At 35.9% G+C, this 18,763-nt stretch overlaps 1 protein-coding gene across 4 annotated transcripts in view; it reads right to left on the bottom strand.

The window, feature by feature from the left end:
* Positions 1–18,763, bottom strand: part of kst (spectrin beta chain, non-erythrocytic 5 kst) — a 58,294-nt gene that overhangs the window by 27,195 nt on the left and 12,336 nt on the right. Inside the window, exons 1-3 of one of the 4 annotated variants that reach the window (XM_012364010.2) lie at positions 13,533–13,880; positions 8,794–9,041; positions 8,213–8,380 (exon numbers count right to left, since the gene is read on the bottom strand). In XM_012364010.2, the coding sequence (XP_012219433.1) occupies positions 8,213–8,380; positions 8,794–9,041; positions 13,533–13,557 (441 nt within the window). In that variant the 5' untranslated portion in view covers positions 13,558–13,880. Of the gene's footprint in view, positions 1–8,212; positions 8,381–8,793; positions 9,042–13,532; positions 13,881–18,763 lie in introns of those variants that run through there. The other 3 variants (XM_012364011.2, XM_012364012.2, XM_012364013.2) reach the window with 3 other exon arrangements.

Here is an 18,763-nt window from a genome sequence, read left to right as displayed (position 1 = left end):
TGAACAGTGAATAAGTAATTTGATTGTTAAAAAATTGAATTGTTTTGCTTACTGCATCCAAGCTGCTGTATCGCATTTTGAAATTTGACATTTCACGAAAAGGTTACATTGAAAAGAATAAATTGCTTCGCGGTACGATTAATGATTCACGTCGCGAGAAAATCTTACGCGCGGCGTAAGTCTCGGCCGCGTAATCTTCGCGAATTTTTTTCCGTCAATGAAATCATCGACGTTCTGTCATTCGAGACGCGAATTCCGAAGTATTTTCCGAGATGATTGTTGATGTATCTCCTTAACGACCATGGCATAATTCAGGACAATGAAATGCATTACCTTGAAATACGTGTGTATACAAGAGGCAAAAATTGAATTTATTCCTTCTACAAATTTCAACTGGCGTCTCGTTATTTAGAAACAAAATACACGATGTCTGGAGAAGTCTGAAGATCCATTTGTTTACTCTAAAAGACCTGTGAAATGTAAGAGGCGGGTGCGATGCATCGCCGAATATTTGTTATCATAATGCGGCGGCGTTGCACGAATACGTTATTTCGAGGAGCGCGATAATCATATGTTTTCGTCTAATTCTGTTTCATCCAAGCTTACGAGAAGCGATAAAAAATGGTTTCGTGCGATTAATCGTTTCCTTCTCCGTGAAGTCGATAATCATACGTCAATTAATATGTATTATTTAAGATATAATTACAGAAAGGTATCCAAGATAGCTCCTTGTCTCGAAACCTTTCATGATTCCGATAAATTCTGCGTTTCTCATTTGCACTTCGCAATTGCAAGACGCGTAAACGATGACAATCAAATATCTGTCGTGCGTAATCTACGTAGGCTTTCACGAGAGATTAAAGTAATCGCGGGTTTAGACTGGTACTTCGGAATGATTCTTCTTAATTCACGTGATTCGATTCTGTGGGAACGACGCGCGCGCGTAGGATACGTAAGGACGAGCTTGTGGTTGCGCGTTTAACGCGCAATTTGCCAGATAAAAGGGCAGAAGGCTGCGAGCTAGCTATCGAATTCTCTTCGGGCACATGGCGCGCTGATCGACGATAACACGTATTTGCGATAATTGGCTGCCGATTGCGCCGCTCTCCGCTATACGATTGCCTCGCGTTAAAGCCTCGATTTCTTCTCGCGTCCTGTCACGCGTGCTAAAGGATTATTACAAGAAGCTGCGAAAACCAAGAAGTGTTAGATAACCGATCGCGACCTTTCGTCTCGTTTTGTTGAATCTTGATTAGACGAAAAAGAATTTAGTAATAATTATATAATAATTCATATATTTTTGAAATAATGATCTATCCTGCCTTTTATTTAAACTCGAATAAATTAATTTTGAATTTAAGAACATTTTTAAATAATCAGATTAGATCGTACTCTTTTTAGCTACAATAAATGTAATAATTCTAGTGAAAATTTAAGTGACTTTTGAATTTTTGTTTCATGGATCACATGTTTGTTCAGTCCAAGACTGAATTTGTGTCACAACTCACTCCGTTTTAATATTTGTATTTCTTCTTGGATTGAATACCGTATTTTATGACAGATAACGTTATCTGCGAGTTATTAAATACGAGCACGTATACTGTTCGATAAGGCGTTAAATCGGGCAAATAACAATGCGTTCTTTTCTTATTGTCGTAGCGTAAAGTTATCGAGAGCTTCTTTCCTTTTCCTTTTCGTTGATATTTTTCAACGTGTTCGTCCCAGTTTCACATATCATTCAATTTTCTTATCGGAATAGTTTTCCAACAGAATCCATTTGCATGCTTACGCCGCACTTTCACTTGCCTTTTGCGACGTTCGCTATCGGTGACTTGCTTAATTTAATAATTTCCCGTCGATGCAAGTGCTGTTACATCATCGCGGTAGCTTTAATATTCTTATTTTAACAAAATAAGATAAATCAGTGATTTATATGCAGTGCATCATCTGTGCAGAAATTTCTGCGGCGATCGTCGCAAAAAGTTAAATAATCGCATTAGTGCTAAGAACAGATTTATACATGATGCACTTGACATTACGAGAATGACCAATTGAGTGTAGCAATCAATCAAACCTCTTCTTGTTAATAGGAATTATTACTTCTTATGCGATCGACTACGTGTCATTATTAATGCGCGCGTTCTGTATGATATCCATCATGGTCAGAACTTGGCGGGGATTCTTTGAAGGAGGTTGACCGACTCTTCCAAGTGCCATTATCTAACGATCAATTGATTATCTCGATTCGCGAATACTGGAAATATTTTGCATTTAACAGTTTCTTCGGCATACTTTTCGCATAAGATACTACGGTTTACGTAGACGGAAATATTTCTCTTCCAGGTGATTGAATGAGTCGATTATTGGATTGATTGATCGGTCGTAACCTCTTGCATTTCGAATAATTTTTATTGCGATACTATATTAATCGTGATTTGCTTCGTACAAAAAGCATGCAAGACTTTGAAGCTGAATAAAATTTTCAACGCTAAAATGTAACGTTATTATTGATTTTTAAATAGCTAATTTTTGCTGAAATATCTCAAAAGTGCCAGATAAATTTTGATTGTCAAACAAAATTTATTTTCAGATCTGGCACAATTTTTAGATACTTCGACAAGTGTTCTTTCCGTGTAACAATTAAAATACAGGATAATTTAAAAGTGACGAATTTCTTTCATTATACAACACTAGAAAATTTAGGACGAGAGATTTACATAGTAATAAAACTATTATTAGTTGTAACCGTTACATCGGTAATCAGATGCGCACCTTGATAAACTCGTTTCTTCTCCTTTCATTCCTTACATTCGTCTTTGATCACTTTTCAATCGCGATGAAGACGTCTCACCAAAGCGAAGACGTAACGAACAATGCTTTAGCAAGGTCGGGTTCTAACAACTCCAAACGCCATTGTCTAACACGCAAAGATCAGCGTGTTTGCCGCATGGATATAAGAATACAACGGAACGTAGAGCATAATAGTATTGGGGGGAATGAAGCCTGAAGGAAATTGCGGTCTCTAATAACGTGTCTGAAGTTTAAATCAGACAACAGATAGCCCCGTCGTGAATTTTAGAACGTAAGATTGGAAATATAATCTCTATATGAATATTAATGAATTTCAACGGAAAGTAGAACAGAGAGAAGAGAGAATAAATTGCGGAATAAAACAAAATGTAATATCCTGGAAGAAATTTTCATCCAAAATCACGATTTAATCTCACTTGGACCGATCACAGTTCTCTTCTTTCTTCACAGGTTGCCCTTCGACTAAATAGGCACCTTCAGAGAGAAGCCCAAGTAGTAATCCTACGGTTTTTCATGGAACGCTTATCGACCCTTATTGAATACCGTTATTTGTATCCATTTTCAAGTTGAAACTACCTAGTCACATGCATTTTCCGACATCATCGTTTGATGCCGTCCGTCTTATACCCACAAATTGTCGATCTGCAACGCTCATTAAAGACGGATTAGCGGTTCTCAGGCTTTTCTTTGTGGTACTTTTGTGTTTCGTTCTGTTGTGCTTTTCTGTCTACGGCGATGCCGGCTTTAGTTCCGTTTTACATCTGCAAAGCCTCGTGACGGTCTAGCAAGTCTCATCGGTCACTGACTTTCACCTCTCGTCCTTTTTCCTTCTGTGTCCTCCGTCGACCATTCTGCAGCTTTTCTCTTTCCCGTTTCATTCTTCCTGAATTCTTATTGGATTGACATTTTTTTTCCATCGTAGCTACCTGCGCATTCTTGTCCTACTTTTCAATTCATGAAAATTGATTCAAAAATAGCAGAAAATAATTGGAGAGAATTCGATACCTGTCTTCTTTTCCTCCTTTTCTGCTTCTTCTTCAGCATTTTCTGCTGCGGCGTTCTTTCTTTCGTCTTCGTGAGAAGGATCTTTCTCAGAAATGTTCCTTAATTACTTCAGGATTGGATTCCTGTGGGTGCTTGGGAAGAGTTCTTGAACGAAACACGCTAACCGCATCGCCGCGCTTGGAAAGCTTCTCAAGAGTTCCAAAGTTTTACGTTATCTTCGATGTTTTCAAAATAACTTGTATTTTATGATAACGATAGATAACGATTTCTAAAAAAATGTTTCCAGCTATTTTGGTTTCGTATCACAGTGACTCATTCATTTAATTCATATTTGATGGTTAAATATTTAAAAAAATATTAAAACAATATTAGAAAAAAACTTATAAATCAGATTTTTGAAAATATTGCTTTTTTAAATATCTTCAAATTTTATTCCAAGAAATGGAGCATTAAAAATAATTTAAAAATTTGCATTTCTATTATTATTCTTTTAATATTGCGTTTTTAGAGCTGTCTCGGTTTTTTATTCATTTATTTAAAATTAGTTAAAAAAATCTTGTTGATTTTATATTCATACAATATGCATTAATAATCGAGCATAATGCATTAATAAACCTCTAATGTGCTTAAAGGAAAATTTATACAAATACATATTACAGTATGGACAATTTTAACGAGAGCTCATTATTTAAATCGTTGTTTTATGTTCTCCGATCAGCATCGTTTTATTACGAAACGTCCGGGTGTCAGGAAGAAACTCGAGCTGTATCGTGACTTTTCCTTCGTAGATAACTTTCCACGCGCCAGAACACGCACGTTTCATCGATTTGTCATGTTGTGAAAATTTCTTCGGCTTTCTATACGCAACTATCTTCAGAAAAGAATTTACTTTATAAATTATCAACACTTTTATTGTTTCAACATATGTTGCATATTTTAGATAATCGGACAAAAATTTTTTTGTTATAAATTCTTTTCCTATCATTGCCTTGATTATCGTTCACGAAAGAAATGAAGTTTTCGTTTGACATTGCTTTTATTTTAATGTCAAACGCAAATTATCGATAGTGTCAAAGCGCGCTTAGACGAAAGTGAGGAAGGATTCGCCAAAGCACACACTCGCTCGTGGAATGTTTGCTCGTAACGGCGTCGTCGTATCATCCTCCAGAAATAACTCGTGTCCTTTTTCGAAGAGGTTCACGGTGGGAGGTGAGATCGTCATCGTAAAGACAGCCGCGCGATAAGACCGTGATCGATTCATGCGGTACTCAAATGCACGAACCAAATTTGACACACGCTCGGGCGCGGCCGCCGGCGTGGCCTTTATAATCCTTTCGTGTCTAATGGCTTTTGTAATCGCCTTGCCTTTCGGAGAAATACAGGACGAATTGGGAACAATAAGTTGCTTCGATATCGCGTTCTTGAGTTATTACTAGCAATTAAAATGTTTTGCGAGTCAAGCTTCAGACATGTGAATTAATAATAGAAACCTTGAATTCTTTTACAACAATAAAATTAATTTTAAATGTGCTTTATTTGAAGGAACCTTTTATCTGAAGTTTAATCATCTGATAAAATGCTTCTTTAATGAACGTTAATAATCCCAAAGTATAAACACTTAAATTGCTTTTTACATTTTTTTTAAATAGCAATTTATTTTAATTCTAATTCGCAATTTGCAGAACTATAAAAGTTTTGCACAGAATAACTTGTCACTGAATCTCATAACAACTTGTTTCCGCTAATTAGGCAATTTAAAACTCATAATGGATTATTGAAACGCTACTTTTTGCCGATTATACGCGTAAAAAAGTGTCCGTGTTGTTGAATCACTGTTATGGTGTAAAACCATTAAAGAAACAAGTGAGTTCCCTGTACTTCTGTCCAAATGTGGCTTTTCTCCAAAAGAGGAAAAATGAGAAACCGATGAAAATTGTCTTTTGCAAGCGGCACCGCGCGCATGATGTACCGTTGCCAATCGGACCCGCAAAAAGTTGAACCGCAAAAGAAAAATACGTGCGCGCGTCTCATAAGACAGTCTTCCCATAATGGTCTTCAATGTTAAGACACGACGGTAAACGGCGTCATGCATTATTTAGCAAACGCCATGGATCACTGCTCGCAGTCGCGGCATTCCGCCCACCGAAATTATGGGAATAGCTCATGCAAATAATTTGACGAGCAGGAAGTCTTTTTAGCCCGCAGCTTTATAATCAATGAAAGGCTTTTGGCATACATAAATCTCATTGCGTTTTTCTTTGCGAAAATTGTAATATTACTTTTAAAACGTTATTAATTCACCGAATTATAACTGAATTATAAATTCCTGAAATAATTTTATTTTGTGCAAAAAATGTGTCACGTAGCATAATCTAATAATTAAATTATTTTGTATTAATAATGCACATTTTTACGTAATTAAAAATTTTAAATATGATATTTAAATATGACCATGATATTTTGCAAGCGCTCGAAAAATAAAGATTTCTTTGTGAACAGATAAAGATGTCAAGTGCTCGAACTTAAGTGCAAGAACAATGAGTTTTTCATTGCGTCTGATTGGCGCACGACTGCTGCATGCGTGCAATGATTTAACGCACGACTTCATAACGATGCCTAATGATTATGTCCATATTACGATGGTACCGATAAAACATGCACTTGCCCGGTAAAAAGTATACGGTCGAGCATTACGATCATTTCACCGCTGAGATATATTTCCGCAAACGGCGATGCCTTAAGGCTTTGTCACGCATTGCAGTGATTGAAATTTCAGAATGTTTATATTGGCGTAAAAATGACATAAAAGCATATCTTTCTTTATTTACTCAATAATTTTTATATTTATCTGAATGATTTTTCAAATTAATATAATAGATGACGATTGATTCTATTCAATATTTGAACAAATATTTAGATGAGCATTATTGTATTGTATTTAAACTTGATTTTAAAATTCTAGATATGAAGTTTATTTATTATTATAAAATTTTTGAAACACAAGACATAAAAGAATGATAAATTATTAAATATATTGAAGACTGCTATCGCACAATTGCTCCGATTCTGTATCAATAGAATAACAGAATAATACTTTGAAAATTTTACCGCAAATTGCGCAAATGGTGAAGCTCATGGAAATAGATATTTACCGAGACTACCGAGAACCGTTATCGCGCGCTCAGCTTAGCTTTACCTCAATTTAAAATCTACAAATTATTTAAATTTAATGTAGTCACTTTATAAAACGAGTATTCTTACGCGCAGCTGCGCCGCGGCAACCCGCGTATTCCGCGATATTACGTATTCCTTGTCGAGCGGGTTAGCTTCGGTGGCCGCCGGCGCGCCGCAATGAGCCCGAGGAAGCCCGGCAAGTGTAAACTCTTCGTGAATGGCCTCTATACTTCGTGGCTTATGACATAATAGTTTCACTACGTGCGCATATGCGCGCGCCGTTGTGTACAACGTCGAGGAGCCTGTGGAACCGGACGAGAGAGAGGACGATGTTATAAACTTCAAGCCCGCAACGCATAAGACGAGCGCGGGCGGAGGCATTGACCAGAGACCGATGATGCGTTGGCGTTCGCATCGAACTCGTCGGATCCAAAGAGACCAGCAGAAATCACGCGGCGACTTCCCGGTTTCTCGTGTTACCGGAAGCGACGCGTCGCACATCATATTTCTTGGTCGTCTCGTCTGCTAACACACCCGTGATCGCCCCTAGGCATCTAATCTGTCAATCTAGACTTTAGAATTTCGATTCGTTGATCGATAATGTATACTGATGCGTGTGGGCTACGAGAAAGAAAGAAAGAAAAAAACGGCAGACAGAATGGCGGGGTGGTCTTGAAGCATTGTTAGATTAATCGTCTGAATGATACTTCGTATTGGTGCTTGCGGTATGCGCGAATTAACATTAAATGCGGACCACCAAGACGAATTAAATATTAATACACAATATTATAATACGGATACTTCTCATTTATTCTTGACATTTAAATGTGCAGTCGCATAGATCGTCATTCCAGCAGAAGTTCAAGTTTAAGCGTCTATATTTAACGCATTTGCATTAAAATGTACAATGTATCGACGATCTATAGTTGAATCGGAACGAGCAGAATTTTTAACGGACCCGTCTGTTAACCCGCTAATTTAACCGGCACTCGACTTCGCTTGGAAGCTTTTTTTCGAGATTTTATTTATTCTTCGGTGAACAAAGTTGATCGCGCGCGGCTGCGCTGCACCGCAAGTTGACCCTCCGTTTTCGAGAGGTTTTCGAGAGTAAGCAACATCCGAAGAAACACACACACTCGAGAGATCCCGAAAGAACGGGATGGAAGAGAGAAAGAAAAAAGAGAGAAAGAAATAAATCGTGCTCTCGGCAATTACGTATTACCTTGGTGTGGAGAAACGCCAGGGATTTGTTCACGTTCTCGATTTTGTGAACTCGCATTCGCCCATTGTTAGGCTTGGCCAATCGTTCGCCGGAGATAATTTCTAATAGCTTGAGCAGCTTCTTGCCGTCCGCCAGATCGGTGAACAGATCGTCCACCTCCATGCGCGCCTTAAAAACCAAATCAAATTACGAATAATTCGATAATGAATTCTAAAGTAATATAAATACTACAATCACTGATTATATTATTATTATTTGTTGAAAGCAATTTTTTATATCAACATTCGTCAAGATGATGAAAAATTTCTATATAAATAATTAAGTCCATTGATCCATATTATATTTTTATTTTATTCGAAATCAAAGTCAATCGTCAATTATTATAACTTATTTTGGTTTTCACTTTTATCTCTTCAATTAGTATTGCAAAAGATTAGTAGCTGCTATTTGTCGAGATTTACATTTTCGTAAAAAAAAGTAGCTCTTTCCACGTTTTTATTTGTGTTAGGTTGTGATTTTCTTTACGTTAAGGCTTTGATTTTACTATGTACAGTAAAAAATTGGAATTGGCATTGGCTTACCTTTAACAAAAACGAGTTGATCCATTTTGTAAACGTCTTCTTCTGAATGTGAAGACGTTCCTCTTGCAGGGCCTTGATGCGGCCCTGCTCGAACTTGAGAACGTCCTCCCTTTGAGTCATTCTCTTTTGTATCTGCGCACCGCCCCTGTATCTATCGACTCTCGGTGGCGGATATGACGGAGCGTATTCGAAACTGGTCCTTTTTTGGGATGTGGCGCTGGGCCCGGCGCCGGGCACATACTGCGCCCCTGAAATAGAAAGTGTTCGCTTTTGGAAATGCGTTCTATTAGCGTGAGCGCAGTATACTATAAACACAGGATACGCGCGACGGAAACGCGACTATAAATGTTCTCTGAAGCCCTCTGTACGTGCGCGCGATCGCCATGTGTTTTCTTTCTAGAAAGCACGTGCTAAAAGATCATGTTTTGTAAGTAATGGATCTTATATAGCCGGTACAGATACAAATAAAAGTTGAAACCAAGCTCAACATTTCTCAAATTGAATCAAAATTTCTTTTAGTACATTATTACAAACGGTGGAAGTTAATTATTTAAAAAATTAGTGCAAAAAGTGTATACTATGCATTACTATTCTTCTCAAAAAATTTTAAAGTTAATAAATTTCTTTAAAAAAACTACAGATTATAGCAATTTATGATATAAATTTTTTATACGAAAAGTTTATGCGGCGAGAACATAAATAAAGAATTAAAAATAAAATATAAATCTGTTGTAACGACATTAATTTAGAATCGTGACAGTCGTGATTTTAATTTTAATTGCAAACATTACTTATTGTATCATATTACGTTTTTTAAAAAAAGATCACGAATTTTATCGGAATCTTCTGCAAGCGACCTTTAGCAAACTTACATCAGCACAATCGTTTCATTAATCGATTTCACATTCCGATTCGAATAACAGACGTTTGTTATAATAGCTATGAAGCTTATTGAAGCTGATTCATTGGCGTGATAGAAATTTAATTGAAATCGAGAGACAAAGACTCATGCATACAAGTAGCTTATGACTTTTTATTATCTTAAAATATAACGCACTTTGATCGCTGCAACATTGCGTTGATTCATCGTAATGTATATCGAATAGCCGTGTCGATAAAAAATTATCAAGCTCATTTTATTGATAGAGTTTGGTTTCGTCTCACATCTCTTAAATGATTCAAAACATTTCAATGATAAATAATTCAACACTTTTTGATGTATCTCGTATTTTAGATAACCGAGAAGCGAAAGTATCCGTTGTATGGTCTTTTCGATATCTACGCGAGAAAACGATAAAGCGCATTTATCGTAAAAGAGACTGATATGGTTGTCAGAGGAGTGGACAGTGTTTGAGACGAAACTCCTCGCGATGAGAAGAGAACGAAGAACCGACATCTTTCTCGGAAGGATTAATGAGACGTGATAACTTTTACGAGTAGCAGTATTTACGCAGCAGGCTGATAAGGGGGGAATCGAAACTCGTATACACCAAAGTCAATATTCGAAGACCAAGTTTCGCGTGGAAAATATTCGCTATATAGCTTTACCGCGAATTTACGTGGATTAAATTGAACGAAAACGTGGCGACGCAAATACTAACTTTGTTGCGAGGGGCACGATTTCTTGGAAGACGAGGCAATAACTTTGAGAAAGGATTACCGCGAATCAACTTCTTTCGATAATTAGGCTCGTAAATATTTTGAACAAAATAGCTATCACATATTAACGAGGATAAATTAATAAATTTGACGCTTCGAAAGAATTAACGGTTATTTGAGGCTATTTATAATCGAATCAATTTTTAACACTTCGACGATTCTTTTCATTCCGGAAATTTATAGACCGTTCAGTTCACTAAGATAAATTTTCTAAATGATGACTTATATTATGACTTATACGATGACTATTTTGAATATACATGATATAAAGTAAGTGTGGTTAAAAAATACAGATTACGAAATGGAAGACGTACACTCTTATTTAATTTTCTCCAAAGTTACATACGAGAATGTTGATGCAAAACTCACATTTTATGCGCGATAACCCGATAATAAGAGCAAGTGCACAGACGACGGCTGTGTGTGCGCTCGGAACGACTCGTTTCTTGCCGGGCATTCGTGACTTGGCGGGATTATTGTCCTCGCTTATTGTCACTCCGCCTAACGCTACATAGGCCGTTGTCGTAAATCTTTTCTCAGTCTTTAAAAGGACGTGCCAGCACGTACGTAAGCGTAAATTGGCCGGGCGAATGCGAAAGAAAGAAGCGCGCATTGAAAAAAGAATGCGCAACTTTGAAGTGTCAATTATGACAGCTGCGTGTAAGCGACTGCAGGACGATAGTTAGCGTGCACTAGCAGTGCCCGAGGCGTATGTAGTTCCGTTTCCATACGATTTAACGCTAGACAGCGAAACGCTGTTCGAAGCTGTCAGTTTGTCGGGTGAATGCTTTCCATACGTCCGCATAGCTTGCATTTTTAATGAAGTTTTAATTAATCTAATGAGGTTTGATCATTGAGAATTGAGAGTTTGGAGAATTTAAGAATTTACATATATTCTATTACATTTTATATTATTTTCGGAAAATATATTTTATTATATAATAATATAAATTAATAAATCGCGTTTTACTTGTTAAACGCATAAATATGTGTATTTTAAAATTTGGATTCAAAAATTGCGCAAACTGCAACAGAATTTATTCAATATCTATATTTTTATTTTTTCAAAAATTAAAAAAAATATTAATTTCTCAATATTATATAACTAATTTCGAATTTTGACATACGAGGGTTGTAGATTGATGAATAATTCGCTATTTTATTAATATTGATTAACGATCATTTTATCAACTTTCTAGAATTGATATTAATGATCACACTAGAAGGTACGAGAAAGCTGTTGCTAATAGAATAATATTAGCGCGTTGATATTATTGTCATAAAAAGATGAGGAAGCTTCGTGTTTTGGAGGATCAAGGACACGTCACAGCGAATGGAGATTGAAGGACACGCTTTCACGAGTCGGCGAAATTCGTTTGCATGCGCCGGGATTTTAAATGTCACGTTATATAGTGTCACGCCCAGAGACGCGCGCCGCACGTGCGTTCAGCCTTTGGGACACACATTTCGAAAGTGGATTAAGTGCGACGTCTTCGCGATGAGTTGTGTTTTGAGCGACGCTTTCACGCGTCGATATGTTAATTCGAAACGAATATCGGTTTGTTAAAAACGAAAGTTGCAAAATTTACGAAAAAATCGCAGCTGCAATGCAAAAATAATAGCCCAAACAAAGTATGAGTTTATACAAAATATTGCGATAGAAATCTATGCTACCGAAAACCTGCGATATCAAGGATATCTGATATCGAGGATCCATCCATCTATCAAGGATATGGTACGCCAAAGAGATTTATGGTGCCAAAGATCTGTGTTAGAAGTAGCGGTACCTTGATCTATCCGTAGCTACCAAGGATCTGTAATATATGGCACTACATAACCGGCAAACGAGGGTACATGGTATCAGCGATTTATAATTCACAGGTCAATGACGCTAAGGATTTATGATACTAAGCGTTTATAACGATGGTAGCGAATTTATGATATCGAAAATCTGTCAAACATGATCAATGGAATTTTTGATGCATTAGGTCTTTGATGAATCTCCGCCATGCGGACCAAAGTGATATCCAAGTGATACAATCGACAAGCAGTTATGATATAATTAATTTCCAATGTTATACACTTGTGATAGCAAAGCGCGAACGAAGAAAACGCGAGCGAGAGCAATGGCAAGTAACATCTCACAATCAGTGGATTTGATTAGAGTGCTTAGGCGGTCGGTGCCTGCGTACGGAGTGTTTCTAACGGCAGTGAGACCATGTAACATGCGTGCTTAGTGCGAATTCCCCGAGCGTGACGCGCGCGGCGATACATATGCTCACGTTAAGTACATTTCGCACGAGTCGCGATTCACAATAGCGAGATACAACGCATGTATGTATACCGATAGTGACATCATGAACGAGATGATACTGCTTAACCCTATGAGAATCGGATCCGTATCTGTCAGCTGTTTTCGACAAATCTCGGCATTATATTTCCGATTTCTCTTTTCTCCCTGTTTCAAAAATATTTCTAAAATTTCAAGAAAAATATTTAAGTTTTTTTAGGAATATATAATAATATAGATTTGCTTAACTCTTCTGAAATATTTTATAGATTTTAATTTGCTATAATAATTATTATTATAATTTATTATTATATAAATTATAATCACTCGAAAAAAAAGTTAAAATACATATTTAGTAATATTTTAATTTGCTTCAATTTGTCCAATAAATAACATAATCTGTATAACTGGGAGAAATTTATTTGAACTGTAATATAGGTTTGTATTCTCTCTCTCTTTCTTTCTGCTTCAACGAACTTGACTATCTGACAAATTAAATAATTCTTTGATAATCAATTCTTTGACAATAGATTATTGGCTAATCATAAAGAATATGTGTAGTTCAAAGTTTCCGTTCGACTTATCTTATCTGCAGATAAGACAAGACAGGTGTGATTATTAGAAAATATCTCTAACGCTGTGCGTATTAGACTGCGTAGATATTGTACAAGCGTGAATTGACGACTAGAAGCATTTTATTACGTAAGTTAATTACATAACAGAAATATATTCGCAGTTACAGAAAGCTTTCGAAGTAACAAGCAGGAAATGTTTAATTTCGCGTATTTACCAGAATAGGATGGATTGTACGCCATGAAGGTACCGATATTTTCTTGAAATTATTTGTTTATCTCGTTTTTCCGGCTGGTGCCTCAATTATCATCCTTAATTTTCACAAATACACTAAATACGGTGCAGGAGGTGAAACGCGAATGGACGGTGACACCCAACTGATTCTGCTGCCAGCCGAAGACCACTGACAGCACTCTTATCACATATCGCATGTGTATTATGTCGGCCGGCTTATTTATGTAGCAAAAGCTAAGTACACGTATACGTGTGCAGCAATACATAGGCGTAGGAGCATACTTAAAAACCGCGAGATGAAAAAGTAATGAAACCAATTGCAAAGTTCGATTATCAATATAAGTGCAATGTTGAGAAAATATACAGTAATATAGGTTGTATAAAACACGTAGAAAGATAAAAAAACGATTAAACGAACAAATTATCGTTACGCGTACACGAAGGATGCAATCGCGTGCATACAACTGACAGGATAGATACGTGAAACTCGAGCCTTTTAACCCAAATAATACGTTATTAAAGAGATTTTTATGGAATGTTTCAAAGTGATACAAACGTAACAAGAGATCAAGCACGACTTTAAACTTGAGGCCAGCAAAAATTCATGCAAAATAATGTGGGAATTAAAATATCTAAATTATTCAAAACATATCGTATTCTATTTTTTTTAGAAATTTATAACTCTAGATAAATAATTTACATTTCGAGGACCTTTTTCCTTTATTTCGCGTATTGCACAAATACGAGTTAAATTTTCATTATAATTCTTACAAGTTTTAGTTGCAGCTTTTATAAATGTATCCACATTTGCTATCATATTTAATATTTTTAATTATATAAATTAAGATCTAGATTTTTAGAGTATTTTGTTTGCAGACAAATATAAATTTTTCAAATCTTACATTAGAATTATATCGATAATATACTATGTATAGATTTTTAGGAAGCAAACTCATACAAATTGAATAATCTTTATACAAATTGAATAATCTTTATACAAATTGAATAATCTTTATGAATGAATACGTATCTAAGGTTAGTAAGAGAGACTTGTTTTGTAAAGCTTCTCCAGTAGCTGAGTACAATATTTCCGTGTATCTTATCTTACGTAGTGTCTTAAGAGGAGAATAATGAATCATGAGAAAGAGAGTGAATCGCAGTTTTCAATTTTGCGGAAGACATATGGTAAATTTAGATCTTAGCGGATAATGACGTCAGCCCAAAAATTGCTGAGAAAAGTTGCCGATATCGGCAGCCCGGTAATTAAAGAGCAGCCTCTTAATCGTGGAGCCGTCAATGCGGCAGGAAGTGCGGAATCGCGCCGGAAATACGGCGATTGCGCTAAAGTGGGGTCGGGTTTTTGACCAGGAGGCATCTTCGCAAACTATAAAACACTATCAGCTCAAAGCTGCGCCAATGAAACGAATAAATAAAAAAAATTGATCTTATCACGTATATAAACACGAAGATCGATTTATCATTTAGAAAATTAGATTAGATTAAGAAATCGATAAGTAATAAAAAAGGATTCCAAATAATAATGATGACGATACAAAAATAAAATCGCATGTAAAAGATAACATCAGTTTGAAACGAAAAAAATAAATAAATCTAAAAATATCATGTTTTATAGCTAGACTTTATTCATAACTAGTTAATTATAACTAATAAAACATTTTTGTAGAGTTTTGAAAATAAAAAGTTTATATTTAAACCACAGAAAAATTCCAGTAAATAGATTTTTCTAGAAGTGGCTTCAAATTACTATTCGATCGGCTTGAAACGCTCTAGAAATCAAATATGTGCGCAACGAGGAAGATACCGATACCTATTTGAAAGGGCATTGTTGCTGCCGGCAGGAAGCGTAGAATTGCACCGGAAATACGGTGAACGCACCGAAAGAGCCGCGCCGAGAGAGGAACTGCAAGACTATCGGGCCAGGTGAAATCAGAGCCATATTATCGGCACTCATCCTACCTGGAAAGTGTCAGCTCGTTCTGTTGACACTGATAGTCGAGGCAAACATTAATTCATTCTTACATCGTGCACAAATACGTAACCGAGTACCCAAAGCAGAAGCGAGTTTCGTGGTAACCGTATCCTATAAAATTTATGGCGACACTCAGCCGCCTTCCTTTTATTTCGAGAGAAACTTAACCGCTCGAAGACATGATTTAATACCGTCGTATAATTAAGTGATTGTGTTTAGAACGTTTGAGATAAAAATGTGTCTTTTGATTAAAAGCTTGTTTTGATACTTTTAAAACTATGAATAGAGGATTTGAAACACGTAGCGAAAAATTAGCGCGGGAATTATTTTAGATCGGAATAATGTTTTAAAAAATAATTTAATCAATAGTTTTTCTTATTCGTGTGATAAGAAATTGAAACAAATTTTCATAATTTTAATAATTATCAAGCAACCGAGATCAAAGATTATTCAATTATTATCAGCTGACTTGACTAAAATAATCATGTAATAATTTACTCTTGTCCCACGATAATCTTCTATATTGACATTGATAACCTGTGCTATCATTCACATTCCTATCGAAGTGTATACAAGGAAATAAACGCAATAACAGCTTCGGAGTAGAAACGATGATGACGGCATGCGTATATTTGGGATGTGACATCGTAAGAATAGACATTGGTGCCATTTTTCGAGTATTTAGCACAGTATACAACTATTCATTTCGTAACCACGTGCGATTTAACCTTGTGAGAAATTAAGGCGACAGCATGTATAATTGATTATCACAAAATTGTAGTAAAATTAGAATTATTGAATTCTTTAACGTCTCATTATTTGCTATATTTACACAATTAATATTGAATTTTGCTCTTAAGAGCAATTATGATATGACGCAGAAAACACATATTTTCTGTATTACGCATTGCTTCTCCTTCGCAAATGACGAAGCCTATTGAGTCATTTCTATTTTATATAACACTTAGGAAGAGATAAAATGATGAAAAAGGTGAAATAATATTTCTCCATTCTTATAAAGTTTTCCAATGCATGTGTGTTGAAACATGACTTCCGAAAATAATGATTTTTTATAAAGATCGAAAAATAAAATATGTACTGGAAAATAACTCGTGATACGCTGTAGTCTGATATTCTCTCGAGCACGTAACAACCACACAGTCCGTTTTGACATTTCACGGTTTGCGGATTAAGGCGAAACTGTGGGTAATTGTGTCGACTAATTAGGCGAAAGTACACATATTAGAGAATGATGTCAGTTCATAATTACCAGATTGTTTATTTACAGACTAGCAATGCTGAAGCATATTTATAAAATATTTTTTTTATCTTTTAAAGATAAAAAATGATTGATGTTCCAGCATTTTTGCTAAAAAAACATTAAATTCAAGCAAAGAAAGCACGCGCGAGTCTCGAGAAATCTTCGTATTTTATTGTATTAATATTTCATAATATCTTATGTGCGCTCAACGATCGCGGCGAGCGAAGGTGAATTTTCAAAGCCAGCGTGAAGCCATATGCGAGCTCTTGCTAGCCGCATAACGACCTTAGTGCAGCTTTTCTAAGAGTTCGAAAACGTTGCAAGTGACTCAGCCATTAGATTTACAGAACGCAGAACGTTACCGGCAAGACTTGCATACTCATCCGATTTCAGATTGCGCAATAGAATTGCTGAGCATCAGCGCGATCCATCGCTATTAAGACATCACTACCGCACGCTCGAATCTGTTTTTAATAGCGATTGTGATCCGCGTGTAAAATTTTCAGACATCGCGGTAATTTACGAGAAAATTATTCTATTCGCGAACGAAGTGTCTTATTTTTTCAGGGCTGAGAATTTAATACCGCGAACATTTTATCTACGTCGACTTATCAAATTGATATGGGAGATCGCTTTTGATAAGGAATAAGATAAAAGAAGACTGATATTGGAAAGCCTATATATTGTATGTAAGCTAAATAACATTCCAACTAGATAATGCCGCGATGAGATAGAATGCGTATTTGATATTCGACATACAAAGTTCACGCCGATTCTCTGCGGTTTCGAGTATCTCGCGAAATTGTATGCTCAATATCTTACATAACGCGCCTCCTTCATTCTTTATCATGATTTTTCGACGCAAAGATCTGACTTTTCATTTTTACGAAAGTGCAGAAACTCGATTTTCAATTTACCATCATTCGATCTGCAATTATCCGAAGTTAATTAAACAAAGATGGAATTGCGAAAGAGTTATTGCGTAAGATTGTACAAATATCTTATTTCTACAATGATTTAACATCACTGATAATATTGTCAGTACTCCGGCCGGTTCCCGCTTTGCCGCATGGCCCAATATTTACGAGACACAAGGATGAGACGACTGTGACGACTGTGATGACTGTGATGACTGTGACGACTGCGACGACTGCGACGACATTCTTATGTTCCTAAATATTTATCTTACGTGCCGTCACGAAACGGAAGGCTGGAACAGTTTTAGTTGTTGCGCTGCTACAAAACTTCCTGACGAGAAGATTGAATCGCATATAAAATAATCCTCGGTATAATTAATATTACGAATTTGTGCAAAAACAGAAAAAAAATTTTTTTTGTAAAAAAAGATAAATTTATATAAGAGTACAATATAAAAGTACAGAAATATAATTTGATAATTTGGTATGAAAATAAGAGTATTAAATAAAAATTTTGCGGTGCGAATAAAAATTTTAAATATTAATTTCAAATTAATTTTATTTTTTATCTCGGCTATTGCGTTCAAATAAATTTTCAATAATATTTTTTTCACTGCAATGATCACTAATTAAATTTTTACTTTATGGACAATGTTTTCGATAATAACATTCTAATTAATCGCGAGAAAATATCGATATGAATTGGCGGGCTTTTGTTACAAAATACTTTGCATACAATAGCATATGATAATATGATCGACTTCTTGAATAATGATTTCTGTTTCTCCTTAAATTCGCCTTTAATTATTGTTCAACATTAATTAAGATGAGGGAGTAACGCTACTACGCAAGGTCAAAACGATCTTCTACTTGTCAATCTGACCGTTGGTGAAATTCGCAGCTGTAATTGACCTCAATAAGTCTACTTCATTCCGCCTAATTAAGAGACGGTTTGAATATCCGGTAAACAAGCACACTCTGACCGGGTCGCGAAAAATTTGCACCATTTTTTCTACTTAGAAAACTGAAAAAAATGCGCGTCAAAC

The sequence above is a fragment of the Linepithema humile genome, chromosome 2, assembly GCF_040581485.1.
Source record: "Linepithema humile isolate Giens D197 chromosome 2, Lhum_UNIL_v1.0, whole genome shotgun sequence".
Classification (NCBI taxonomy): Eukaryota; Metazoa; Arthropoda; class Insecta; order Hymenoptera; family Formicidae; genus Linepithema; species Linepithema humile.
The sequence above is the reverse complement of the archived record's forward strand: the minus strand, read 5'-3'. Positions and strand labels throughout refer to the sequence as shown.